At 36.8% G+C, this 27,130-nt stretch overlaps 4 protein-coding genes and 1 non-coding gene across 12 annotated transcripts; all 5 read right to left on the bottom strand.

Annotated features, from left to right (window-relative positions):
* Window positions 1–542: 542 nt before the first annotated feature.
* On the bottom strand, window positions 543–7,011 carry LOC120007677 (protein PHOSPHATE STARVATION RESPONSE 1-like). Of its 4 annotated transcripts, XM_038858066.1 has the most exons (10): window positions 6,809–6,998; window positions 6,458–6,594; window positions 6,273–6,359; window positions 4,827–5,454; window positions 4,531–4,738; window positions 4,365–4,441; window positions 4,215–4,254; window positions 3,761–3,818; window positions 2,281–2,353; window positions 543–1,320 (listed from the first exon to the last, which is right to left on the bottom strand). In XM_038858066.1, exons 3-10 carry the CDS (start codon window positions 6,302–6,304, stop codon window positions 967–969), a joined length of 1,470 nt encoding a protein of 489 aa, XP_038713994.1. In that variant the 5' UTR covers window positions 6,305–6,359; window positions 6,458–6,594; window positions 6,809–6,998; the 3' UTR covers window positions 543–966. The 4 variants fall into 4 exon arrangements, with proteins under 4 accessions (XP_038713994.1, XP_038713993.1, XP_038713995.1 ...); XM_038858065.1 differs by having other exon boundaries at window positions 6,273–6,594; XM_038858067.1 differs by having other exon boundaries at window positions 2,281–2,350; window positions 6,273–6,594; window positions 6,809–6,995.
* Window positions 7,012–9,977: 2,966 nt separating this feature from the next.
* On the bottom strand, window positions 9,978–15,603 carry LOC120007390. The gene is made up of 9 exons (XM_038857584.1): window positions 14,744–15,603; window positions 14,231–14,329; window positions 13,669–14,135; window positions 13,002–13,254; window positions 11,994–12,164; window positions 11,421–11,521; window positions 10,985–11,053; window positions 10,849–10,886; window positions 9,978–10,281 (listed from the first exon to the last, which is right to left on the bottom strand). The coding sequence occupies exons 1-9, from the start codon at window positions 14,909–14,911 to the stop codon at window positions 10,199–10,201; spliced, it is 1,449 nt and encodes a 482-aa protein (XP_038713512.1). The 5' UTR covers window positions 14,912–15,603; the 3' UTR covers window positions 9,978–10,198.
* Window positions 15,604–15,725: 122 nt separating this feature from the next.
* LOC120006831 (60S ribosomal protein L23) lies at window positions 15,726–17,818 on the bottom strand. Of its 2 annotated transcripts, XM_038856932.1 has the most exons (4): window positions 17,669–17,816; window positions 17,298–17,582; window positions 16,982–17,023; window positions 15,726–16,084 (listed from the first exon to the last, which is right to left on the bottom strand). In XM_038856932.1, the coding sequence occupies exons 1-4, from the start codon at window positions 17,679–17,681 to the stop codon at window positions 16,002–16,004; spliced, it is 423 nt and encodes a 140-aa protein (XP_038712860.1). In that variant the 5' UTR covers window positions 17,682–17,816; the 3' UTR covers window positions 15,726–16,001. The 2 variants fall into 2 exon arrangements, with proteins under 2 accessions (XP_038712860.1, XP_038712861.1); XM_038856933.1 differs by lacking the exons at window positions 15,726–16,084; window positions 16,982–17,023 and adding an exon at window positions 17,098–17,206 and having other exon boundaries at window positions 17,669–17,818.
* Window positions 17,098–17,250, bottom strand: LOC120008347. Its single transcript, XR_005470465.1, has one exon. It is a non-coding gene; the product is annotated as a small nucleolar RNA snoR137 (small nucleolar RNA).
* An 894-nt stretch (window positions 17,819–18,712) lies between the features above and the next one.
* On the bottom strand, window positions 18,713–26,932 carry LOC120007655 (probable inactive histone-lysine N-methyltransferase SUVR2). 4 transcript variants are annotated; one of them, XM_038858035.1, is made up of 10 exons: window positions 26,698–26,932; window positions 25,443–25,679; window positions 25,298–25,327; window positions 24,728–25,199; window positions 22,995–24,166; window positions 22,507–22,772; window positions 22,089–22,155; window positions 21,935–21,985; window positions 20,777–20,873; window positions 18,713–19,097 (listed from the first exon to the last, which is right to left on the bottom strand). In XM_038858035.1, the coding sequence occupies exons 2-10, from the start codon at window positions 25,623–25,625 to the stop codon at window positions 19,069–19,071; spliced, it is 2,367 nt and encodes a 788-aa protein (XP_038713963.1). In that variant the 5' UTR covers window positions 25,626–25,679; window positions 26,698–26,932; the 3' UTR covers window positions 18,713–19,068. The 4 variants fall into 4 exon arrangements, with proteins under 4 accessions (XP_038713963.1, XP_038713964.1, XP_038713966.1 ...); XM_038858036.1 differs by having other exon boundaries at window positions 25,443–25,647; XM_038858038.1 differs by lacking the exon at window positions 26,698–26,932 and adding an exon at window positions 26,571–26,690 and having other exon boundaries at window positions 25,443–25,647.
* Window positions 26,933–27,130: the final 198 nt, after the last annotated feature.

Genomic DNA, 27,130 nt, shown 5'->3' with positions numbered 1-27,130 from the left:
AAATCAATTTGATTAAAACAACATTGCCATGTAATGTACAATTTTTACTACAAATATTCCATCTAAGATAACTATAAATTAATAAATATTTTTTTGGTAATCGAGAATGAGACAATTCAAATTTATCCTTTTGGATATTAAATGTGTATCTAAAGTCTAAACTCGAGACATCACGCTTGTGCGTATTAGAAGTTTTTCACCTGACAATTGAGTAAATTGAAACAAAACTCGACACGTGACTATAAGGATATTGTTCCTAATAAGAATTGTACTTATGAACTTTAGAATTCTTATAATTTGACCTCAGAGAAATTAATCATGCTATGTCTGGTTTCATCTCCACACGACAGCGTTTTATTCCATTGGCTGTTGTTGAATACTGTCAATCTCAACGACGTCGTTTCTTTGTTTTGAAAGAGATGATGAAACGGTGACGTTTTCTAACATGCTCCAACACTCTTACATGCTTAGAGCTTTGAACAGCTTGGCGAACCACCGCCAAATCTTTGGTACCCAAAATCTTCACTCTCTGTATCCCCAAGTAATAAGAGTATAATACATTAATCAGTAAAAAAACACCATTGTTTCTACAAATTGAGACTCCTTTGCTGGTTTTAGGGAACCATTTCCAGTTCATGTTTAACAGCTCTGCACAATGAAGAACAAGTAGAAATAAGGAGGTTGGAGAATGATCAACAGTACTCTTCCCATGTAATCTGTCTTTTGGGACTAAAAAGAGTTCATAACAACACTACAATAAAGACATCAAGGAAAAACTATAGAGGGCACTGCAGTTCAAAGTATTATTCGCCGGGCCGCCTCCCTAATAAATAACGCTTAAAATCTTCCATAATGATCTTTAGTTTCAAAGCGCAATGAGTCGGGCACCTAAAGGGTCCTAGAAAGACAAAATCTTCAGTTTCCATGCATGTCAATTTATTGTCGAAAGCTTATTCATCAGTCTGCTCAGTCATCGGTTCTTGGACGCTTTGAGGGCTGGGAACTTGACTCAGAAACATCTGGGTCATGATCCTCAGGAGTTTCATTTTGTGGTGCCTTCTGCTTACCCCCTAAATCCTGCAAACTTATTTCTGGTGTAGAGGTGGCCTTGACACCATCAGTTCCAGTTTCCACATGGGCGGCATCCAGTCCATCTTTTGCAGAGGAATCTTGGATTGCATCTGAAGATGGAGCTGACGGATTCTCCAAAGCAGAGGACGATGCCCTCAGCTTATCAACGCCAGGCTTGCATTGCTTCTCAAACATCATTTGGAGGTACCTGCCTTGCTCTTCTATCCGTAACTGTAAATTTCGTTGGATCTGTTGAATAGAGAAATTCATCTATATTACACACCACAAATTTCACACCACATCTAATGTGCATGGCTGCATGCAAGTGTAGATCCCAGGTTCAAAGAGTGGAGATGAATAAAGGAAGATTCTATGATCAAATCTTACGACACCAAGAAGGGGTACCATTAAGCCTAGCTCCCCCTCCTCCCTTAGACTAGGTAGTTAGTACTCGAAAGGTGAAATCCAACATGATTATCTTACAAATAGTAAAGTATTAGCTCATAGAATTCTTAAATTGCTATGTTGCATGATGATAGTGTATCTGTTCATCCACTGTACCGATTTTCCCAATCTAAACAACTACTATTTCCCTTCAGCCATTGGTTAACAGTAAAAACGAAAAATCCACAAGACCAATAAAACGTGCATTAGACTTTGAAGGACCCAAAGGCTAATCTCCAGTGTCATGTAATGAGAGAACTATGAGTATCCTAGACGCTAACTTTATTCTCACCGTAAATTCTGATCACATCACACATCACATCAATGGGGAAAAGGTGTCGCCCCATTGATAGACATCTCTCCGTTCAATTTCTTCCCCTTTTTAACAGCGTGTTCATAAGGAGGTGTTTTGATAGCAGGAAAGGGAAGGGATTACTTCAAAAAGATTGTTTAGTGATTCATACCCACAGTTTTAGATGGTTAGATTCCAGCCCCCTAAAAAAAGGTTAGTAACTTGCTACATTCCCCTAAACTTTAAACTCCAAACATCTCCTCATGAACATACCCTAGAAGTTAATCCAATGCAATTCTCAAAAGAATTTCAGGGATTATCATTGTTAGCCACATAAAATATGGAACAAAGTATCTTTTACAACAACGACAGGCACAAACTGGATAGAAAAAAGGCTACAAAAGGGCTTTTCATGGGTGAAATAAAACTGCAACCAGCTCCAAGCAGGAAGATATCTAGGTAGAATTTTATACCTCAAGTTGTTCATGCAGTCTCTTTTGAACTTCCATCTGCAATCTCAAAGCTTCAGTTATCTCAATACCTCTGCTATCCACACAAAGATACAGTAAGTACAATAATTAAAATTGTAACTTCATGTAAAGTCATCTCAAATATAGCGCCTCCATGACCCAATCTAGAACCCTTGCTCGTTTTATATGCTTGCCCCATTTTATAATCTAAGGTATAACCATTGTCAAGTAAAAAAAAATTTCCAGTGCACAAGGTTTCCGCATTGATCGGGGACAAGTAGGATGTACACAGACCTTACCCTACATATTATGTGGAAAGGCAGTTTCAGGGAATTGAAGTTGTGACCTCTAGGTTACACGCGGAAACTCTACCATTGGGTCACATGTTTGCTTGTTATAACAGTTTTTAAGTATAAGAAAATTTTCAAACACTCATTTGGAACTATTTTACGTTTTCTCAAAGTCTGATGGAGTTCCTCATTCCCATTTGTATTGTTAGGTAAGAAGTCCAGAAAAAAGACAGATATTATCACGTCCTTTTTGTAGAAACGATAGGGGGGAGGAGAAATTTGAAATAATGACCGCATATATTAAAAAATAAAACAAAGTTTATGACATAAGCACTTTCTAACTTGTTTTTGAGAAGAACCATTAATATGCCATAATCTAATCAATAACAACTGACAATACTAGCCAAATAAACAAAGACACATCAATAGAACTAAAAACTTGCAGATGTCCACCAATAATAACCAATATGTGTAGAACAGTAAGATGTGAAAACTCCACCAGTATTCACAACGCTACAAAAATTTAGCTATTTGAAAATTCAAAGAATGAAGAAAACTTTAGTTTTCTATTCAACTTTTTTTCAGGAAGTAAATAATTACTTTTCTCATTCAAGGATAAATACTCTCATCTAAGGAAGAAATAATTCTCAAATCCACCAATCGATATAGTTTTTTAAAAATATCTAAGAACGGAAATTTTTTATCAATTACTGACTCAATAACTAGTAAATAGAGAGCCTTAATAACCCTACGACCCTAAAAAAAGAAATAATAAACTGTAACCCAGGGAAGACATTCCTGACTAGCAACTATCTATATGAAGCCCTGTCCAATCCTAATTGAAAAGTGTAAGCAGAAAGAACCTAATTTCGACTACAGTTACTAAAATAGACAATCAAGTAAAGTCTTAAAAATAGTGACCAAGAACCGCCATAAAGGATATATTACTATTGGACACCACTATCTCCTGTGTTATCACTCTTAAAAGTCTATGTGCTTTTCTGAATTTATCAAACATAAAAAGGAAACAAAATAATCAATATATCTTAGATTATTTTCTTCAGTTAAAACATATTCCAAATGCATAGCATTCCCAACATGACAAACATAAATGGAGGCCACAACCAAAAACAAATAAGCATCTCACCATATAAATAAGTCATACTCAAACCATTAATGAACTATTTTCTTACGTTTTCAAGTCAAGAGAAGATATATCGTCAATGGTTGTTGATTTCCTCTCTGAGGATCCTGCAATCAAGTGAGAAAAGTTGTTAATTTTTTTCAACAAGCAAAAGAGAATAGCTCATTATTCTAAATAAATGTACCTCATACAAATTCCTTAGGTATGCATACACAAAGTCCATGTAAAGCATAAAATCAGAAAGATGCTTAAAGCAACACTATCGGAGTTGATCTCTTCAGCAAAAATTCAAGCACAACGAGATGCGAACGAAAGGGTTATAAGAAACATCAATAATTTACATCCAGCTCTATTAGATGCCCATACGGACACATGAAAGTAGAGTATTGAATGAGGATTGAGCGGGAAAACATTCAAACAAAGATGTGCTAATAAGCAGTTGGAAGATTAATTATGGAGAAAAAAAGGAACCATATATGGAACTTGTAGTTTCTTTGGCATACCTTCTAATGAGTCTGGTCTATATCTGGCAGTCCTATATTTCTGCAATTCAAGGATCAAGATCCTCCATTAAAAAAGAAAAAAAAAATCCACCAGCGTGCATAAGTTTATTTGAGCAGATATCATGGTATATGGAATATAGTTGAACAAACCTGCAAGTGGCTTTTGACATGATAGATGGTCAAGCCTTCGACTTTCATGAGCTTTAGCACCCCCTTCGGAGTGGCTCCTGTTTTGGTTAAGAATGTAAAATTAATTGAAGCAGTAGCCTCATAAGCTAAGGATGGTAATTTGGTGAGGACAGGAGAATTTACATACTTTCACTACCACCGAGTTGACTGACAGCCCCCACAAAGGCCTCATGTAGTTCAGGTGTCCACCGCATACGTGGCTTTGCCAGGGAACTATTTGCAGATTGTGAGGGGTTGGCAACAGTATGGATTTCTGCAGATGGGGTAGGAAGCTGCTGATGAATGGGATGGGGAGCTAGAATAGTTGAAGATGATTTAGGCCCCTGGCACGTCCCCTGTAACAAAAAAAATGAGAAATGTAATCCATACAAACAATAACATAAATATTTAATTTCCTGGGAATGGTATCTTAGAGGATCCCACCTTTTGCTCCAGGTCTGCGACACTGTTGTCAACAAGAAGCTCATTCCAATTAGCATTCAAATCATCATCATCGTTGATTAGTTGGTCTGCCCATTCCTGCCAATCGTTTGGTTTATTATATTCCTCGGATGCCACAACCACAGTGTTGCTTTCAATTTGCCTATCCTGGACTGCGACGTTTATGGGAAAATCAGAAAAATCAGGAAGTGACTCCGTACACCAGGAATCACTGTTTTCTTTGGTGTAGGAACTTGATGTGGCAGACTGAGGCAACCCTCTAGGCAAAGCTGCTTGATTAGTTGATGAATGAGAAAAGAAGGGAGTGTTCCTTAAATGTTTTTCACCAGGGGAAACCGAAGAGTAATGAAGATCTGTTGAGAAGCCTGCAGATGACGAAAATATATGACCAACTACTCCACTGTTAGAAGTTGAGCGGACCAGAGGCCTTGCCATTATTTCCTTTTCCATGGAAATTTGTTGAGAGTCAGGCAACTTGGGATATGACTGTTCTCGAGGAGTTGGAAGTACTGGAAAAGATGAAGACAGTGGTCCGGACACTCCAAGGTCAGTTAACTGCTTTGCTCCTGATCTCTGAATGGATAAAGCAGGGTGTGCCTCCATAACCATTCTGAAATCAAAAAGGAGAGAAATATAAGTTGTGCTGTATTTAAGTTCTGACGGTAGTAAGATTACATGTAGCAAAAAAGTCAAATAATCTGCTGTTTGATAAGCATATTACTTCAGTGAAGGGTGAAAAGTTATAGGTCTACAGGCTTCTATAGGATAGCTTGTCCATCTGGAGCAAAATCCTAATAGTAAATTATGTTTTATTTTGTTTATTGAGGGGGAAAGAGTAAAGTACGTTACTTGGATTAAGAATGATCATGTACATGCAGAAAATAATCATAAAATTCACATTAAAGGAAAAAATAAAACAAAGAACCAAAGTTACGACAGGGCATTGAAGTTTAAGATAAACACCTCTCAGTTCCCTTTCACAGTTAAAAGGAAAGCGAAAAACATACATGCCTCAAAACACTGGGACAAGGAACTGCATCAACTCAATTATAGAGTCACAAGACATGAACTATATAAATGAGCTACACACATCACTTTGCACGGCCTTTCTCAATTGAATTTTTCTCATCACCATTAACTTCAGATATTAAGAAACCAACTTACTTTCCCTACACCTCAGGACTGTAAATGTCAACCCATTAATACACCAGCAAATACTACTAACTACCAAAAACAACAATAATCTAGCAAGCTACGCTTGGGATTAACTCCCAGTCATAAATGAAAAAAAGTTTACATTCTGGAATGGATCACTATCAATGCCCGGCAGTTGGACATCTAAAACTACCAAAGCTGCACATTCTATATCAATAAGAAAAAAAAATCTCAAACATTTAGAATTGGCCAAAAAAACTCTCATCACTGTACCTTGTCTTGCGCCACATCTTTAGCACAATCATATGCAACACTAAAGCCCCACGTTCTGAGAGAGGAATTCCCCCTCCTGATTCCAATCTATTTAGGATCGTATTTCGGTTATATCACAAGAGGCAAAATCTAATTCTAAGAACCGAAATTCTGAAAGTAATAGACGATAGGGTAAAATCACAGACCCTCAATGGAAACTAATCAGGAGAATATGAACAAGAATTCCGCCGTATCTTCCACCATTCGAGACAGTCACGTACAGATACCAAACCACGCAACAGAAGCATCAAAGGATTGATCCAAACCATATATTACTTATGTCCTAAACCAGAGCAAAAGCAACAGACTTCAACGATAAAGACAATCCAATTCGAAATTCTACCCAAAACAGATTAGAAAATCCAAAATTTGAAGTAAATCACAACTGGGTATTCGAAATCACAGCTGTACAGCCAAACGAATCTATCCAAAGCGTTATTTTACGAAAATCGCAAAAACAAAAGCAAAATTAGGAGCGGCCATGTCGAAGGTCTTACCTAAAACTTCATGACAATCTCCGTAACGCCGATACCCCAATAGAGAATTGAACCCACAAAGAGAACTAACGAACCGAATTCTGACACACAAAAGGTGGTGGGTTTGTTCTAAATTCCGTCACCGGCGTGCGATAGAAGTGAGCGGTGACGGGTACGCGTTGTCCCTCGTCATGGGGGAGGTTTTTATCTTTATTTTATTTTTCTAATAGGACAAATTCCTTGTAATCTGAGTCCTCATACGTAAAGAGAACTCCAGACGTATCCAGCGTATCATTGTCATCTAAGCTACTCGTACTTCTTAATTTATAATCCCAATTTTATCTCGAATTTATATATGACACACGAGATAATTATTAATTATAAATATACATATAAAGTCGATTTAACATTCAACACTTCTACATTAATTGAAATCATAAATTAAGAGTCTTAAACATTTTTTTTATCGAACCAGCTTATCATCTAATATTTTCACATACATCGGGATCATAAATTGAGAGTCTCAAATATTTTTTTTTATCGTAACAGCTAACTACAGGCCTTTTGGCTCATGATACGGCTTTAAATAAATTGTTTAACATAAGAGTTAAAATCATTTAACAAAGGTTAAGGGTCACTCGTGACAACTTTTGTCACCCAACCAAATTTCTTGTACTTGACCTTTTGGGAGTCGGCTGCGTGTCCATAAGGAACAGCGAAACTGTCCCACGCGCCCTTCAAAGTGTGTGGAGCACAAGAAGCATAGATGGTAGTGCGTCGCTTGTAGGGATGACAAAAAATGGGTTAAGAGTCATACAGCAATATCTGAATCCTAATCTGAATTGAATTTTGGACATCCTTAACTGACCAAATCCGAATTAATTTAAAATTGAACAACAACCTAATTCGGATTAGGGTCCGAACAAGTAGATTGGATAAGATTTATGTGTTTGAACTCGAACCCGATTTAAAATCAGACAAAAATTTTATGTTTGAATTCGGATTTCCAACATATAATTTATAGTCAAACTTAATTTATTTCAGATCAGACAAATTCGATTATTCGGATCGGAAAGAGTTTTGCCAGTACTAATCACGTGTGTGGGGCCAGGCCCTGATTGGCGAGTGGTGAAATATCTGATGGATCACACTTGAGAGGGTTCAAATTTCCGATTTTGCCATTTCTTAACAGATTTGTTCCTTCAGTTGCTTAAAAGGCCATAATATTTTTTTAATCCCATTGTTTTTTATTGAGTTAATTATTTTTAGACTTGTGTTTTTACTTTGTTGTCCTTTTCCCACCCACACAAATGGGCCCGTAAGGGAATCTGGTTGGACACGTGTCATGTCCAGTATTGAGAATAGCATGATATTATTTTTAAAATGGGGGTTCATTTTATCCAAGTGAGAGTTGACGGAATAAACGAGTGAAAGTAGAAAGATGAGACAAAATGGAATCTGCCTTCTTGAATTCTACCAACCAAGAATATTCCATCCCATTATTTAATTGTTTGGAAATAAAATAAAATGTATAAATAATCATCTACAAAAAGTGGCATAATTTTTACTTTCCTAGTTTCCTAATTTCACTTCTTATCAAGAAAAAAAATATCAACGAATAATATTGTGCATATCGTTGCAAGAAAATATTAAGTTCTAGATAACAAATTAGATCAAACTTCATTAATTTAGTTGCAAGTGAGCCGTTGGCGGTAATCACATTGCATGTAAATGATCACCTACCCATTAGGTTGTGGGTTCAAATCTTATCCCCTCCCAAAACCCCTGTTTAAAAAAAAAAAAACTTTATTAATTTGATGTGTGAGGACAAACAAAAATCATAAATATCCTAACAAAAAAGTGTCCCAAAGGATAACATATCATTATTGGGATGACTGAAATCCCATTTATTGAGACCCCTATCAATTCTGGAGGGCAAAGGTCTAATTTCATAACTTGTTATAATTTTTTAAAGTGGTCTACATTGGTCCAAGTCTAGCAGTATGTGTGTAATACTACTTTTACTTGGAACTTATCCAATATTCACATTTTAACACATGATATTGGATCATTAATTTCTCCAAACATTAATTAGTTATCAAAACAAAATTCATAACTACCCATGGGTAGTCGAGTTGGCTATGGATGAATTATTCTAGTTGGGGGACCCAAGTTTAACTGCACACTTCAATGCCCTACCACTTAGGGCAAATGCAATAAGAAACAATTTACTGGGCCAACATTTTTGTTGGCCCGATCCCACCTCTATTACACAAAAAGTCAAGTCAAACACGTATTCTAATACAGGCACATCAGCAAAACACAAATTTCTATACACTTTTTCTTCCCACACACTTTCTCTTTCCACCCAACCCAACAACATTCCATTCCTCCATATTATCCACAACAAAACTACACCAAAACATTAAATATCAATACATCCACATCAGCAAAACACTTATCCCAATACAGCCACATAAGCAAAACACATTTTACAATACAGCCACATCAGCAAAAGACAACATCTTTGTTGGCCCAATACCACTTCACCTTTGCATTTGCCCTTATCAAGTACTTTGGGAGAGTGGGACAATCCAATTGTCCGAGGTTTGCATGAGCCAAAAGGCCTATGGTTACTCATCATAACAAAAATTAAAAACAAAAATCATAAATAAAAAGGGTATTTAGGTAAATACATGCACAAATACATTGTGGGCCAAGAAATCATAAATTCGGATTCTCCAACTTGGTACAAATAAATAACAGCCAGCCCAGTAACGTTTAATGGAAAACGGAACCAGCTTGGGCTTAGATGTTTATAATTAGCTTTACATAGGCCCATGAACTGCAAGCATTTGAACCCAAAGAGCCCAACAGCAAATACATAATGCACCACTAGTTTGTCTATAACTTTATATGTAGACTAGATCCAACACTAGTTTTTTTTTTTTTGAAATGGGTGTGGAAGATTCGAATCCTGATCATTAGAGTTATATGCAATATCTTTATCACTCCAACTAGTGACTCGGGTGTGATCCAACACTAGTTGTTGAATACTTGAATCCAATACTAATGAATTCTTGGACCCAACACACATCAGATCAAGTTTTCTGGGTTTAGCATGCAAATGTGGGACACTTGCACGCATTCTCTCAAGACATGAAAACTATGACTTCAAAAAGAACTGAAATCTGAAAATGTTTTTCTTGAGATATTGATGACCATAATCAAAGAATTTAACATATAAATCTTAGTGAAATGGCCATAGTATGACTGCCAATAGAAGTACAGAACTATTCATGCACATAATGTTTCTAGCATGAAGATAGAGTGCAAAAAAGTGTAATGGGCCACATAGTAATGTGCGTAAAAACAGTGCTTACCAAAGACCATCAACATGCGACTCAACTGTCAAGCAACAGTGCCACCAGACTTTTGATGAGAGCTACAAACATTGAACACATAAAGGCACCAAATTCTCTCCGCCAGCTCACCTGGACATATGTGAGGCATTAAACAGTCATCATTATCCGAGCTTTTATCTCTAAAGTTCGAGAAAATCAACGGAAATCCACTACGTGTATTTTATTTCCATTCATTACTATCTAGGATCATACTATATCATCAACTCCTATTGAATTCAAATCCTTTTTTACTCATTCAAGCCATGTGTTTTTAAGTCTTCCTCTCCACTTCTTACTCTCTCCCATACAAGTTCTCTCAATTCTCCTCACCGTTGCACCGTTATCTCTACGTTGTACATGCAAATACCATCTTAAATGTTTTCTTGCAATTTATTTTCAATTAGTGCTACTCCTACCTTAGATCTAATAATCTCATTTCTTATCCTATCTTCCTTCATGTGGCCACACATCCAATGAAGCATTCACGTTGAAAGCCGGTGTTGCGATAGTAGAGTGTCATGGTTTAGGCACACTTTTTATCCAATAACGTTATAGTAGATTACATCCAGATCACACCAGAGCAGATAAAAACAGAACTATTTAAAAGTTTTGCACATGCAAGTGTATAGAGATATAATAAAGGCTGAGCACACTTACAGTCTTTGTGGTCCTCATCTTGAATGCAACTACAACATCTGCACAAGTATAAAACTGCTAGTTATGTGGAATCATTGTCCAAACAATTCTAATTTGTACCATGAAAACAAAGCATAAAGAATTACAGCTTCAAGACCTCAATTTTGAAAATTCCCCTTTTAGTAGAGTCTCAATCTCACTTATATATGATCCAAAGAGAGGCGACCTGCAACACCAATTATAGCAATCTTCAATTCTGAAACAAGGAAAATAGAAGCAGCAAATGTTTCCATTGAAGTTTAAAGTGCTGTTTAGCTGCATGATAAAATGAAAACAGACAGATGACAATGGATCACACGAAGATGTTTTAATCAGGCAAATGCAAAGTATCAATTACAGATTTCTTTTTTCATTTGTAAAGAGCTTATGTGTCAAAATTTATAAATGGAACATATCTTAACAAGTGCAAAAGAAAAGGGAAACAAGCAAAGAAGCTGATGATGATGGAATTCATCATAATTACTAGTGACTAAATGAACTTAATAATATTCTACAGCATGTCTGGAGAAAACACAGAAGAATTATAGGACTACCAGATTGGAATCGCAGCTGCAACGAGGGCAGGGGATAGTTTCAGCAACTGATGAAGATGACCACCCAGAAGTTCAGCCAAATACACAAGAATGCTGCTTTCCTAACCATTAACAAGTCTAAAAGTAACTTATCAAAAAAGACAAAATCATCCTAAAATTATTGAAATGTACGACATAAAGATAAGTGAAAAAGGAAAATAAATTTTTTGAACATAACAAATTGGTGTGTGATTTGAACATAACGATTTTCATTTCACCTCATACCGGAAGCTTAGAATGTATGTATAACTAGCCAAACAAAAAAAGCTTCAGTTAAGTTCATCAACAAGGCTATTTTCAAAGAGTGGCCCGAAATTCAGAAAGATGACAGTGATGTCTCAGCATGGCACCAAAGTAAGGCGAGTTGAAGTCGGTCATAAAGCCATGGAATTTGTCTTCTGATCCAGAAGGTGGTTAAGACGGAGAATTTTACAACCATCATGAACCTTTTATAGACCTCGTGATGACCCACCCAATTTTGTGATCATCCTTTATGTGATAACACACTTTGTAAAGTCCAAAAATATGACATACCTTTGAATTTGTTGTTTCCTTTAGAGAATGAAAACTTTGAGATCTTCCCAGCCGTAAATTGCACACTCCACGATACATTTCGGAGACAGTAATGGAATTATAAGAAACTGACATGAAATATTCAATTAGATGATTCCATCTGTCAAAGATGCATCCAAGTAATAAGAGCTCCTGCCAATTGGGAAAAGGATTTGTAAATATGGAACGTAAAGAAATCACAGTCTAATTTCGTAATGTGACAAGTACCATCAATTCAACTATAGCATCTGTGATATCAGGTTGTTTCAGAAAGTATGATGAAGAATAGGGCTTCAGACACAAGGCTAACAGCGTCATAAGCCTCCAGACACCTTAAAGAACATTAAATCCAAACACTTATCGACAACTTGCAAATAAACTTCAATTAAATTGAGAATTCTGGCAATATATGACATTTTTCTGCACTCATAATTTCATACCCATACAGTACCAACAAGAACAGCTTGCGATGTAAACACTGTTTTGATCAAATAAAGAGTGCAAGAAAAAGGTTGGCAATCTACACAGTGGATCTGCACATGCATAAAACACTTAACAGGTTCTCTAGACAAAGAGGGGTCTAACCCTTTAGCCCAAAAAACACTTAGCTTAAGAACCAATTGAAGCACTAAAAGAAATAAAAATTACTTGCAATATAATACATGACAATTGACAAGGTACTGTAAAGAACAACAGCACAGTCATTTATACCAAAAACTGTGTGGGGTAAATGTGTGTCATTTCTAAGTAGACATATATTGTAAAGGTCTGCAAAGAATTAGAAAGTAGGCAAGTATCAGAGCCTATAGTGCAATAACTACATCACTTATGTAGTTTGCATCCAGAAACCTGTATATACGAATGAAAATGACAAAACAGAATTCTAAAATAAAAGAAAATAAGTGATTGATGGAAATAATGTGCCTTTCAATGAATTTGTGTAACTATGACCACTATATCACTAAATTTCAAGAAATGAAAGTGACTTACAATTGTTTCAAGCAAAATAACGTCCTCAGTTTCTGGTGAGCTATTCACCCGTTCCAATACCTGGGCCCACTGAACATTAGGGGCAGAAAACATTAGGCTTGCACCTGAGACTAGTTTAACAGTTCTCTTGTCAAGGAAGTATGAGAGGTTTTTTGATTTCCAACGGTCCCATATGACAAAATCAACCAATTGATCCAAGCTGCAGAGTACAAAACCAAAGTTCAGTTTATGCCTTTGAACAGAATTGTGCAGACTAGTAGTAAAAAATATGGTAACTTAACCTGTCAACTGGACTCAGCGAGTCAGCGGTCAAAAGAAGATTCAACAAAGCGCATGGTCAGTTTTCTCAATAATTGGCGCTTACTCAAAAACTGATATTAAGAAATTGTGAATGAAAGGTTGCCATAAAAGGGTCACGTACCTCAAGTGAAATAAGGGTTTTGAAAAAGCAACAAACCGAAATATAAATGGCAGATGACAAGTTTAACAATCAGGTCACAAATAGTCGAATGCTTTAATTGTGCATAAGGTTTCCGCTTCTCCTTTCGTAAAATTGTGTTAAAAAACTACAATATTTTTTATTCAAACTACATTTTGCTACACAATTGCAGCAACATACAAAAAGTTAGCCTCCAATCAATTGCTTTCAGCATTTCAAAAGAAAAAAAAAGTGAATGTATGAGCAGCAAAATGTTTTTCATGCTTCAGTTGTTCTTCATATAATCCATTATCAAACTCAGGGCAACTGTTGTGTCTCATGGTTTTTGCAACTACATCCAAGCCTCTCTCGGTCATTGATAAACATGATACTGCGGACTGCCTCTTAAGTAGCTCGTGAATAGTAACTGTTGTTGAATCATTGTCCGACTCCATAATGAGACTTGGAGCAATTTTCTCTGCTAAACCTCTCATAGATGGAGCTGAGTCTACTGATGAGTTTTGCAGCCTTAACTTGTTTAGGTACACATCGAGGCAATCATGATCAGTTTTTGAAAGCTGATTAAGATCTGTCTCAATTGTGGCCAACAGAAAATCTCTCAGATGCATATCTCTCAAAGGTAGAGTATGGAACAAATGTTTTAATACAAACTTTCTGGCCCTACAAAGGGTAGCAGATGATAGATGAGCAAGACCCTGATTTCATCAAAAACAATCAATTCATGATGAATAATAGAATCCACTCAATTACTCAAAGCCTGTCTACCAAAAACAACAAAATGACCCACAACCTGAGGGAAATATGGATCGGATGTCATTTCAGAGATAGCCGCATCAAGTTCCTTCACTGAACTCTTGTAAACATCTGAGCTGCTCAAGTGCCCCAAGAACTAGACATTATTACCAAAGAAATATTATGTTTGCTACCCCACAAGGGAACAAAGGAATCAATGCATACTCTTCTTAATAAAATCAAACTGACTATAAAATCCACTTGAAACAGATAGCACTTGTGTGTAAAAATACAAAGGTATATCCACATATCAAATAAAAAGGACTACAAATATAAATTATACAATTTCTCACCATATTTACACGTTCAAGACAATCCATTACGAAAGTTTATATTAGAATTCTGCCTATTCGAAGAAAACATATGACCGTAATCCATAATCTGTATATCATCTTACAGCTTATATCCACACAATATGCTACTAAACATCATACACCATAGACTCCCGTAATCCACAAATTAAAGCCTATAAAAACAAATTGAAAACAGAACGATGGAGGAAATAACTCACATTCTCGAAGAAGGAACCCCACTGCAAGGCTTTCTTGATATTGTGAATATCCCAGTGGGCCTGAAGACCAGATGATTGATACCCAGATCCCAGAATCAGTATATCCACAAACCCTTTTATCAACTTAATCGTATCCTCCAAGGATATCTCTGGGTAGTTCCAGCCCATCTCTTCTTTCTCCCGCCAAGTAAATCAGAGAGAGAGAAAGCGGTCTGGATAGGAAACTCACAATAAAGATGATCGGAGCAAAATTTGATTTGTTCAGGAAGGAAGATCGATCATCGAAGCTGGTACGCGGGCAAGGAAAGAAATAAAATATTTGTAGTTGAATTGGGCCTTTGAAGTTTTCCCGCCGCAACTCGCACTTAGGGTTTTACTTTCAGACCAAAAGAAATTTGTTATTAGGCAAAAAGGGTTTCGAATACATATATAAATATTAATATAAAATATCATCATACAAAAAAAAATTTATTATCAGAATTTCAATGCTTGAGAAAACTGCTAGTGTTTGCGTCAGTTGGATCAAATCCAAACCTCGAGTCATCAATCCACTTTGACAATGGACCTAACTGGATTTGCCCATCATTTTCGTGATAGCCCTATGCCCCTATGAGAATATAGGGCTGAATGGCTGAAGGAGCCCGTAATGGAAGTAGAACTTGTGATCTTAGTAGAGTTGCGCACCTTGCCGCTCAATCAACTCAACTACCCATCTTTGGTAAAACTGCTAGCGTCATTAGACTTGACCTTGGGCCTTTGGGCTTCCCCACTAGTGGCTAGATAGGCTTCAGTTTGGTTGACAATCTTTAGCCCAATTTGGGTTGATCATCGTCGAATTCAAGATTGGAATAGAAACTAGTTCACATCATGGATCTAAATATTGATATACTGCAAGTCCACAACGCCAACAAAATTTTAAAAAAAATTATGAACACTGCATGCAATCCTGTATTGCTGCATGCAGATATGAGAAACTCAAGCTATAGATACATCATCCCTTGTATTCAAATACCACAAGGACTTACTCGGAATACAAAAATCAGAAGCATGAACCATAATTATAAAGAGAGATTGACGACAACGAAAATATTAGTTGTCTTCAAAGATATGAAGATATACTATCTGACAATCTAATCGTCTCCAAACATAAAATCCATCAGCAGCGTATATAAGACGGTGGACATTCCACTGTCCCTAACAAAACTACCATCAACCATTGCCTATAAAACTAAGTGCATAAAGCACTCACAATTGATCCTTACACAATAGCATTGGCAGCACTTGCAATTCTAGGCCAAAGATCAGCGCACTCCTTTCCAATGGGACCAGTAATAGCAGAACCTGCAGTTAAGAAATTGTCAACAGATTGAAACCATAACCAGAAGAGTAGATACTACATCAGAATCACTTCTCAAGTAAGTAGTCTGAAAGCACAGAACTTCATTATATTGTGTAACGTGTACAAACTCGGAACAATCAACCTGGCCACCATATTCTAGACAGGAGATAAGCTTTTTCTATAGTACCATGTATTGTGAATCCTAGGATCGAAAAGATTTTACCATTCCCTAATCGATGGATACAGATACTGCCTACCAATGCACAAAAAAAGAAAAAGAGAACAGAGAAAGTGAAGCATGGTACTTTCATCTGAGGGATTCATCTTTTTGGATAGGCGATAACTTCATTTAGAAATTTTCATATAGAGATAAGTAACACACTTCAGTCACAAGGTATATAAGAGTGTATGCCAGAACCAAAGAAAAAATTACTATAACACTATGCAAAAAGCAAGATAAAATCATTTTTTAATACGAGAATTTGGCCATCAGCTATTGCTTAAACCTGCCATGTATAGCTACTTATGGAATCTACATTCTCCATGCATTCTCATAGTGAATCATTAGGAAAGGAAATAATCCAGTAAATTCTAGCTTTCACTAATAAAGGATAAGAATAATAAAATTTCACAATGAATTTTGTATTATCCATATGCAAACATACAAGTTTTGACCATGAAGCATTCTTAAGAGCTCACATTAAGGACCCATTTCTTTATACACCCATACCAACACAACTCAATCCAAAGGACAGTGATAAACAGTTATCCAGGAAGCAAAATTTCTAGATGCATAATTTCATTGCAACATTACAATTCACTGAAAATAATACAAAAGAATTCACGTCTACATGGTGCCAAACAACTAGAATATAGCTTCAGTAACAGGTCGGGAGTACCTTTCATTTCTCCTTTAGGATTAACAATGACACCCGCATTATCTGCAAACACAACAAACAAGAACTTTGAGAAACTGAATTTGCACAATAAAACTTACAACCAATAAGGGAGTGATGCATGTACCAGCAGACAGGTAACAAGACGTCAATAAAGAAGAAAAAACATCATGCTGTTTAAAACTGGCATTTCACTTTCACTATATGCTTCTCCATTACGAGTAACCGCTGTCAAAAGCGAGGCGGCCACCCCATTATATCAAAGAAGCAACAACGAGAGCCAATGAACAAACAAAAGACGAAAGAAAGCATTATTAACCTTCAAAGTACATGAAGACACCATCCTTTCGGCGCCACGGCTTGCGTTGACGGACAATGACGGCGGGCATAACCTTCTTACGAAGATCAGGCTTGCCCTTCTTGACAGTAGCCATCACCATGTCGCCAACACAGGCTGAAGGGAGACGGTTTAAGCGGCCCTTTATTCCCTTCACGGATATTATGTAGAGATTCTTCGCTCCGGTGTTGTCGGCGCAATTCACAGTCGCCGCCACCGGCAGACCCAAGGACATCCTGAACTTGTTCCCCGCCGATCCACCCCTTCCTATCAAAAACTCATCATATCAAACTCATAACATTCAATTGTTGATCCAAAAAACGGTAATCAAAATACAGAACCATTAATCATACCTCGCTTCGACATGGTGAATCGGTAATCACCTCTCGCTGGTGTAAGCAGGACAAGAAGCGGCGCTCCATTACGTATATATACACTAGGTTTTGGGATTTTCACTTTTATAGTGTTTGGTTATAAGGATAAATTAAACCTGCCTTCGGTTTATGCGATTCCAGAATAAACACTGATTTTAAATTGAATCGAAATATTGTTTTTATTTCAATTAGGTCCCGGATACAGAACTGAACAACCGCTTCCTTTCTCTGTTTTTCTTTAATAACCGGGAAGCCACTAGCTCAACGACTCCTTCTCTTATGGTCTCACTAAAGGAGCAACCAGAGCTCCAGGACCAATATCACCTTGACCAAAAATCCAACACCTTCAACCTTTGAGACTTCTAACTCTTTCTTGGAAGTGGGCCGAAAACCCACAACCCTGAAAAATTCCAAAAACTCCTAACCTGAACAGCAGGCCGAAGCAACCATCCACCATAAACCTGGAGATATACAACGGATTGATTGATATACCCTCCCCAAGTGTCATAATCGGTCTCTCCTACAGATTCTTCGATTATAGTCAGTTGATTTACTATATATTGCCTTCTTGCAAACTAAACAGTAGGTAGAGAGATTCAAGGTTTCAAATTGTTTTTGTGAAACAAATAACAGATGTCAGGCCCTGGCCACACATATTCTGCACATTTGCCTTCTCAGGAACCAATGGGTATTCACAACTTCATATAATTATAACATTCCATCAGTAATAATTAAAAAAAAAAAAAACCAAGATCATCCACTAAAAAGGGTCACAAGCTAAACAAATTACTTACAATAGTGACCAAAAGCAAATCAATCACTGGTCTTGCCCAAAATTCACTACCAAATACTAATAACCAGCACAACTAATTCATTGGCTAAATGCTAATCCAAAACAATTGGAGTATCTGAAAAGAACGCAAATACCCCAATTTTCGGCTCCCTACCATATATGCAGCAAAAATTAGCGCGGAGATGAGTAGAACTACCCCAAAAGAAGGAAGATATCAAGCCTAGAGAATGTACAAGAATCTTTGTCTAGGTATGATTTATCATTCATCATCTGGAAATATACAGTCCTTCAGGAATATGGACCACATAAGGCTACGCATCCAGCATCATTCAAAAATATTAAGAAAGCTTACTAAGCTAAGAGGAACTGCACATTGGCCTAAGTAACGGAATAACAAAGCAGGGAAAGACCGGAGTACATTACTCTTTTCTTTCCCTGGACGAGGCGAATCCTAGCTACTTTCCTTGGGCAAAACAAGATACCCCGATACTCTTCGATCAAAGCAGATTAGTCCAACGTCAGTAAAATCCTCTTCACGGTGAAATTCTACAATCAAAATAGCAGTCATCCGACCTTGCATGTATGATCATCTTGCATTTGATAAAGACTTGGATCCTGCACCACAGAACACGATTATTAGAGCAGCATAAGTATTACATGGACTGACCCAAAATCACCCATTCAGATCAAACCTCACCATAATTAGTATTTGGATGAGTCACTCCAATCACACTGATAACAGTACACAAACAAAATGGTAGCAAGAAGAGAGATAAAAACACAAGAAAAAACTCAAAAAGGGAAACCAAATCGTAAAAATAAATAATGCAAGCTCATCTCAAAAGTGCAGAGGAGCACTAAATGCTACAATTGTTTTCACTAGATATTTGTTCAGAAAGAGAGATTCCTATAGCCAAGTTTGGGGACATTTGGTAGTTTTGTCCCAAATCCTCTAATGGCATGAGAATCCAGGCCCTCCTAAGCCAGGATTCATGTTTTAGTTGGGCAGTCAAAAACTAAGGGTCTGTTTGGTATCACTTTTGTTTCTTGTTTTTCGTTTTAGTTTTCAAAAAATAGAAAATAAAAACAAAAAAATATTGTTTGTTTGTATTTTCTGTTTTGGTTTTTACGAAAACGAAAAACAGGTTTTCAAACAAGAAAAAAAAGGTTTTTAAAAGTTTTTGAAACAGAACTAGTTACACTTATTATAGATTGCACTTTCTTTAAGATTTCAAATTGCAAATTGCATAGAGATATGAAGACAATGATCAAATATACTTTGGGTTATTGTTTTATTTTTATTTTTTTCCTTTCAGTTGATGTTTTCAATGGTGAAACACGACAAAGGCTGTAGTTATAAAAAATATAGTGATGTGGATATAATCCATTATTATAAAAATAAAAGCATAAACATATTATTTTTTTCAGTTTTATGCTTTCAGTTTTTGTTTTCAATTTTAAGTGTTCAACCAAACAGGTTTCAATTTTATGTTTTATGTTTTTGTTTTTTATTTTTGTTTTCAAAATTTTTGGAAGTGATACCAAACACAACCTAATAAAGTCCCAACTTAACTCCTGAGATTATTTCTACCTATAAACCAAGCACACAAAATAGTCATTCTCTAAGGAATACACTCAGAATTGAATCACCACTCTGCATCAAAAGGCATCTAGTTTCTTTTTTATTGACACATATTTGGTTTTTAACGCAATGAAAGAATTATTTTATATAAAAGCAAACGAGTATAAAAGCTGAGAAAAAACATAAATTAAATTGACTAAGAAAGCCGACCAACTTGTTCAGCAACATATATGCTGAGAATTGAGATGGATGCCACAAGTGTCTTTCAAAAATCAGATTCAGGAAAACCATACACTACTGTACCAACCATTGGCCTTTACCTCAAGAAAACTTTTCTAAACGATTAGCGTAAGTTGACACAAGTCTACTTTAACAGACACGATGGTTTCTGCATCACAATGATTTCTGCCTATTATTTCCAAGACACAAATACCAAACTCTGGCCATAAACTTAGTGAATTTACACTATAAACAGCAGATCCATGGAAAATGTCTTAGTACCAAAAGATGATAATAATGATAATAACATTATCAATAATAGCAATAAAGCAACATAGAAACATACGCAAACAAATTAAAATAATCTCTGAGGCAAGTTAAAAGAGTTTTTAAAAAAATCTTAAAGTACGAGTTCTAAAACATTTATCACACCTATATAATTCTTAGGGAGAAATAAAGAAAAGTTGTCTCAAAAAAATTGGAATCAGCTTACTGCTTGAACGCTTTATGTTCCTACAGAACGTGCTGCCACATTGGCATCGGAACGACTTTCCAGGCAGGCCATGGTCATCGAAGTCAACACCATAATCCTACACATACATAAAACACATATTAAGTGAGAAAAGATTAATCTATATAAATACAGCAGAAATGCATTAATATCAGGTTGGTTAAAAATGACTTTAATTGACCACAACCGTTACAATATGATCAAGTAAAGTTTCACATTCAAATACCCTTACACATCTAATGAGAATGTCAGTGCATGTGCATATATCACTCAAAACTCAAGACAAGTATTCAATCAAATGTCATGCAAGTTAAACCACTTTGACATCAAGGCCACCGGTAAAGCCAACAATGAAAAAATGGCAGTCACAGTTTAAAAGCTTGGGGAATCTTCCCTTGAAAACTAAAGAAGTTAAAACTCCCTGGCCTACATTACTAGGTCATAAATATCTGAACACTTTACAACCGCATCCTACTTATGATACTTGAAATATTGTCACCAAGTAATTGCACACAGCAAGGAAATAAGGTACTCAAATGCATTTCCATGTGTTAAAGTAAACAGTTGCTTTAGGCATCTCAAGGTCATCATATCTAATATCTAATATGACATTATATGGTACATTAAATTTTTCAGACGAATGTAAGAAGACATTATAAGGACAAACCACAGGCTTACGAAAAAATCTCAGGCGTACAATTGTAATACTGGAATGAACGAAATGGTGTGGCATATAATTAACCCCTATATTACTATGACATGGCAATGCACAAGCTTCCATAACAATCTCATGGATGATATTGCAACAAGTACAAAAACTGAAGATGTATCATCGGAACTAGAGATTCTCCCATATCGCATTTATGTACAAGTATACTATTATCTCTTCAATAAACATGAAAGTACTCATCTGAGTATACAGTATTACAATCAAAACTTTGGGTTTTCGATTGTTTACAAATGAAAAACATGAAGAATCGTAAAAATGCATGAATTACTATATACTACAGCACAAATGAACGTCTGATGGAAACAGAACTACTGACGCAAGTTGTATCTATTTCTATTGTCGTAAAAAAGCATGAATAACTAAATATACTACAGAACAAATGAACATCAGATGGAAACAGAACTACTGACCCAGGTTAGCTCTTCCAAGGCATCAACTTCTCTTGTTGTGAATAAAGCAAGCTACAAAAGAGTTAAAGTGCATGTCAGACTTGATTGTGTATAGAAATCACGTTCATAATTCACAAAAGAGCATGGGAATACAAACACATATTAGGATGCATACATGATAATAGTGATGCTCTGGCGTTTCCATCTCCACCGGAATTTCAATCAAGTTTGCATCCAAACATCTAGCAATGTAGGACATAAATTCATCAAATATTGTGCAAGTGTATTCAATAAAATGTGCCCAGATAAATGTCAAGCTCGCTGTTTGATTCAGTATCATCATCCATTGCGTGTAGAGATCATGAAGTTTCACTTTTACCCATCCGCTGTTTGGTTAGTTAATTATGCAACCGAAAACTGGGGATCCAACAATTTTGTGCACATTTACCATGCTTTTTGCATTTGTTTTTCAATCCATCCAACATGTAAATACTCAAGTGAAATGCATCTCAAGAAATAAATTCTTGCATCCAAACAAATTATTCAACTTTGTTTTTCAAATGCCTTGAAGATCAAGAAATTTAAAGCGACACCTGTGGTTGATGAATCTGGCAACATTCCCATAAAAGGATGCATCCAAACAGAGTGTTTCTTCTTCCTTTAAATCATCTATCAAATGCCAATATGCATCCAGTGGAACAGGATGCGTGAGCTTTTCTGCATGTCGACCCTGGATGTACCGCTCGAAGAACTCTCTGTTGGTGAGTATTTCTCCAACATACTCGCAGATAAAGGCACCCTTTGGCAGTTTCTGTAGAGTTCTAAGGCCCCACCCTTTCCCTTCAGGTGTAAAGAATACCTGACATGCAGTGCAAGTAAGAGAAAAGGAACACAATTTAGCAGATGATGGTGCATTACAAAAGCAAAAACTAAAAAAAATCTTCATTTGAGTGTCATGTTTTAAAGATAACTCAATGTTAAGAATTAATAAAACGTTTCGTGCCATAACAATTTTGATATTACCAATGGAACTAAAAAAATCCGAAATACAGAGGTTCCCTTTTCGATAAAGAACACATACCTGCAACTTGCAACTTATCCCTCGTTGCACCACTCGATTGCCACAAAGCTTATGACAACCACATTTGCTCCAACATTCTTTAATATATCGTCTTTTCAAATGACCTTTGCACCGTTCCAAGATGTCATCAATCTTCGGTCTTTCGGCCGGGCAATCTTGACAAAAGGAGAGGTTTTGTTGTTGAGGATCACGGGAAATAGAGATGCACTCTTCTAAGAACTCCTCCTTGATAAGGCCATCTGAATTGTAAGCAAAATTAAGACCAGTGTCATGCGCACAAGCACAAGAAATCGACGATGACAAACAATCACCGAAACAAGTTGGGCAACAGTCTTTCTCCCCAATTTTAGAAAGAGAGATAATGACGTGGGCATTTTGAAAAATTTGGTTCTGGGATATGTAGTGAAAGGATGGGGGACAGTTATTGCTGATTTCATTTATCCAAGGGATTTCAACTCTTTCTTCTCCCTTGGATATATCATTAACGTCATGCAGCAATCTCAATTCATCAGGAGTTAATTGATTTTGCTGAACAACCACCAAACTAAAAGCATCCGCCACCTCTGACTCTCTCAATTCCTTTACCTCCCCTCTAGCAGCACAACAATTGGCAGCCTCTGCAAAACACCGTTCATCAGTCATTCCATTTGAAGTATTGGCCACAGTGATGCAATTATTATATTCCTTGGACCCAATATCCAGTGCATCTCGTGCAGCAGATTTCTTCAAAATATCAATTGCAGGCCTTATATTCATTATCCTCTCCTGTGGCTGTGATTCATTAGATCTGTCAGTAGCCAATTCCAGGAAGGTCTCACACACATCTTTCATCAAATTCTTGACAGAAAAATTCGGGTCAATGATTTTATACGACCGAAGACATTTCTCCTCCAACGATTGTAGAAGTTCATCTATACTAGGCATATGAAAATCAGGCCTTCCAAGAACAGAGTCACAGCTCAGAGAAACCTTCACCTTTCCCATTGATGAAGAGGCAATCTCCAACTTAGATGGTGATTCCTTCAACACTGTTGCAGGCTCACAGGGAGTCATGGTCTCAGTTGATGGAGCTGGACCATCATTGCTTCCATTTTCTCTTGCTACTGACTCAGATGCTGGAGGTCCCTGCTTTGAAACAACCTGACCTGATGAATCTTCTTTACCTGACGAATCTAAAAAGTAAACAAAGCAAAAAAATTCAGCACAAAGGAAAAGCATTAATTCCAATTTAATATATCGCAATGGTTATTTAATTTAAATAGAAAGGAATAATTTTTTAGTGTATCATTATGGAGAAATAAAAGGTGGAAAATTGATCACACAAAAATACTGAAAAATATTGAGTATCATGTGCTACAATATTAACTAAATGGGTAAACTCCCCGCATGCATCACAGGGGCAAGAATACGGTGCTTACTGACTTGAAAACAGAAGGAAAAAAAGTGTCAACCAAGGGCCCATACTGATTGGCTCAAATCATGGAATTTCCAACAATGGAGTTTGATGTCCCCTGAAAAGTGTACAAAACTGTGCCAGCATGAAAAATGTTTTAGCCTACCATTTGACACAAGTTTAAATCCAATTCCCAATATTCATGCATTTATGAACACTACAGCAATGTCTAGGTTGCTTCCATCAGAATCTTAAAATGGATAAAACATCAAACATAATTACAATAATAGCAATTTAAAAGACAAATCATGTTATATTATACGGAGGTTCAAGGAATAACCTGGATGAATCACCGCAATTGGAACTTCATACTGTGGCATAACATCTGTAAATGGCTCATCTTTGGGCTTAAGTAGAGCATGGATACTCAGAACCTTCTGTTTGGGCAAAAGAAGAATTCCAGGTTCAGCCATACGCTCTTTCCTCTTTTTAGATAAATAAACTGATGCATTAGATGCTCTCCTGTCCGTAGGACCAACTTGAGATGAGAGCGGCTCCTTTCCTTTAACTCCAAGAGGTTGACGCATATCAGGTTCAAGCCAATTAGATGGAGAGAACAATCTAGGCATACTAGCACGAGGAGAAGACAAATCTACTCTACGGTCTACCACCAAAGCAGCAGGAGAAGTGGCATCTTGTACCACTTTAGGGGGAGAGGAGGAAGTCTGCCCTTCACGGCCTCTTAAGCGTGACCTTTTTAAAGGCCGGGGCTCATCATGCATCTCAGATTCTTCATCGAAATTCTCAACATCCTAGTTCAAATAGGCAAATGGCACATTAGTAGAGACAGGCAGTAGAGAACAAGAGCCAGAATACAGAATACCAACACAAAGCAAGATACGGCACATACATTGCCACCATTTGGGTTCTTCTCGCATTCCTGATCAATGAAATTAATGTCACAGAGAATGTTATTGGTGGAGTAGAAAAAAAGGAAAGCAACAAAAATAAAACACGAGTTTTGGGGTTTGGGAGGAGAAGAGAGCACTAAGCACCTTAGTATCATCCTCATCGAATATTGCATCTGCTAGAACTCTATAGTTCTCCTCTTCAATGAGCTCCCAATTTTTTTCGTACAATTTTAGAAGCTTTTTTAACACCGGCTTCACTTTCTCTTCAGCAATTCCAATAGCTTTCATAGCACGAAAGGCCTTTGTAACTCTAGGATTTGGCGCCATTAGCAGTCACTCACCAGATATCCTTAAAAAGGAAAGCCAAAGAATCAACTTTACCTACATGCACCCAAATTAAAGGAAACAAGCAAGATGAGTCTTGCATGCACATAAGGTCCCACCACCTATTTTTCGAGTAACCACCTATTTTTCGAGTAGAATTATATAGAAAGGGGCAGAACACAACGAAAAAAAATCCTGGTTTGCAACATTGAAGAACAGCCTCAGTCTAACAATAAAAATCTTTCAGTATAATACAAATAGCAGTGAAAATGAAAATTCAACGTTAAAAATGCTGGAAAATACAAAAGAATCTATTTCAACTGTGCAATAAGATCAGCTCTTAAACTGTGAATCCTCTGGCATAACAACACGTTGAAAATTCACATTGCTCCAACACATGTCAGCTTGAAAAAGAACGAAAGCAAAAACAAAATAAAACAAAATCTAAAGCCAAAAAAAGGAAGCCAAAGGTTGGATGGCTTCCTTTTTTCAAGGAGCCGCCTTCAAACCTGTCTGCTCATTCAAGCTCAAAAACATAAAAGTGCATGAAATAAGGGTCTAACAGCTATTTTACAGTACAGTTGGGTTCAGGCGATTTTGGACTTCAAAGTACGAAACCCAACCAACAAATTACATCTATTGGCGGCAACATACACATATGATGAGAGTTCTGCAGTTTCCTTTCTAAAATGTCGGTAAAAACAACCAAAAATAGTAAAATACACATAACAAAAGACGATAAATCAGTTTCAAATGATAGATTCCACTTCAAAAGTCTCGCCGTCTTCAAGTCAAAAACAAAAACCCACAAACCATAAAGCTTGCCAATAGCACTCCCATTAGCGAGCCCATAGTTATCAAAAATAAAATTAATGGCGCAGAAAACACAATCCAAACATCAGCAGTGACAGTGAGCACAGACTGTGTTCAGAATGACCTTACACATACCCAAAATTAGAAATGAACGGTCAATGAGAAATCAATATCGACTGCAAACAAATTTCGTAGTCACACCATGCATGCGTTCAAAAACGACTGTTTGAGAAACCCAAAGCGCAAGACGGTGGCATTTTACCAACAATGGCGAATCCCGAACCGAAAGACTCTCCACAGTGAGCTGAGCGATGAAGAGAGAGAGGCTCGTTCCACGGCGACGGACGAGATCTACGTAGACGACGATCGGACCGATCAGCTGGTAGAAGAGAGAAAAAGAAGGAGGTGAAGTGAGAGAGACAGAGAAGGAAGGTAGAGGGGGAAGAGAGACGTCTGTTTTTTTTTTAGTAAAATACACTAGAAAGACAGACAGAGAGAGGGAGAGTGAGCGCCAGTTCTGCCAGTGCCCTACGTGTCTGACAAGCGTGTCAAATCACTCAATGGGCTCTTTCTCCAAAGCCCAACTCCCAGTCCAGTCCACTTAATTTTGATGACCCAACAGAGTTTCCAAAGCCTAAATGCATATTTATTTATTTTTAAAATATGGAGAGAAAATATGCATATTCAGCAATTTA

This window comes from Tripterygium wilfordii, chromosome 10, assembly GCF_013401445.1.
Source record: "Tripterygium wilfordii isolate XIE 37 chromosome 10, ASM1340144v1, whole genome shotgun sequence".
Classification (NCBI taxonomy): domain Eukaryota; kingdom Viridiplantae; phylum Streptophyta; class Magnoliopsida; order Celastrales; family Celastraceae; genus Tripterygium; species Tripterygium wilfordii.
Note: the sequence above shows the minus strand (reverse complement) of the source record. Positions and strands in the feature narration are given on the sequence as shown.

Excerpts from the sequence above, each read along its gene's own strand:
- LOC120007677 (XM_038858065.1), bottom strand. The coding sequence starts at position 6,304 with ATGATTGTGCTAAAGATGTGGCGCAAGACAAG. Across the intron at positions 4,739-4,826 it reads TCGCAGACCTGGAGCAAAAG|GGGACGTGCCAGGGGCCTAA; the intron begins GTGGGATCCTCT and ends TTTTTGTTACAG. Across the intron at positions 2,354-3,760 it reads TCTTCTCTTGACTTGAAAAC|CAGAGGTATTGAGATAACTG; the intron begins GTAAGAAAATAG and ends TTGTGTGGATAG.
- LOC120007390 (XM_038857584.1), bottom strand. The coding sequence starts at position 14,911 with ATGGGCTGGAACTACCCAGAGATATCCTTGGAGGATACGATTAAGTTG. Across the intron at positions 13,255-13,668 it reads GCTGCTCATACATTCACTTT|TCTGCACAATTCTGTTCAAA; the intron begins TTTTTTCTTTTG and ends TTTTACTACTAG. Across the intron at positions 12,165-13,001 it reads TTATTTTGCTTGAAACAATT|GAGCTCTTATTACTTGGATG; the intron begins GTAAGTCACTTT and ends CCCAATTGGCAG.
- LOC120006831 (XM_038856932.1), bottom strand. Across the intron at positions 17,024-17,297 it reads TGTCTTCATGTACTTTGAAG|ATAATGCGGGTGTCATTGTT; the intron begins GTTAATAATGCT and ends TTGTGTTTGCAG. Across the intron at positions 16,085-16,981 it reads TCCTAAAGGAGAAATGAAAG|GTTCTGCTATTACTGGTCCC; the intron begins GTACTCCCGACC and ends TCTTAACTGCAG.
- LOC120007655 (XM_038858035.1), bottom strand. The coding sequence starts at position 25,625 with ATGGCGCCAAATCCTAGAGTTACAAAGGCCTTTCGTGCTATGAAAGCT. Across the intron at positions 22,156-22,506 it reads GCCAGATTCATCAACCACAG|ATGTTTGGATGCAAACTTGA; the intron begins GTGTCGCTTTAA and ends CTACATTGCTAG. Across the intron at positions 21,986-22,088 it reads CAGAGCATCACTATTATCAT|CTTGCTTTATTCACAACAAG; the intron begins GTATGCATCCTA and ends ACTCTTTTGTAG.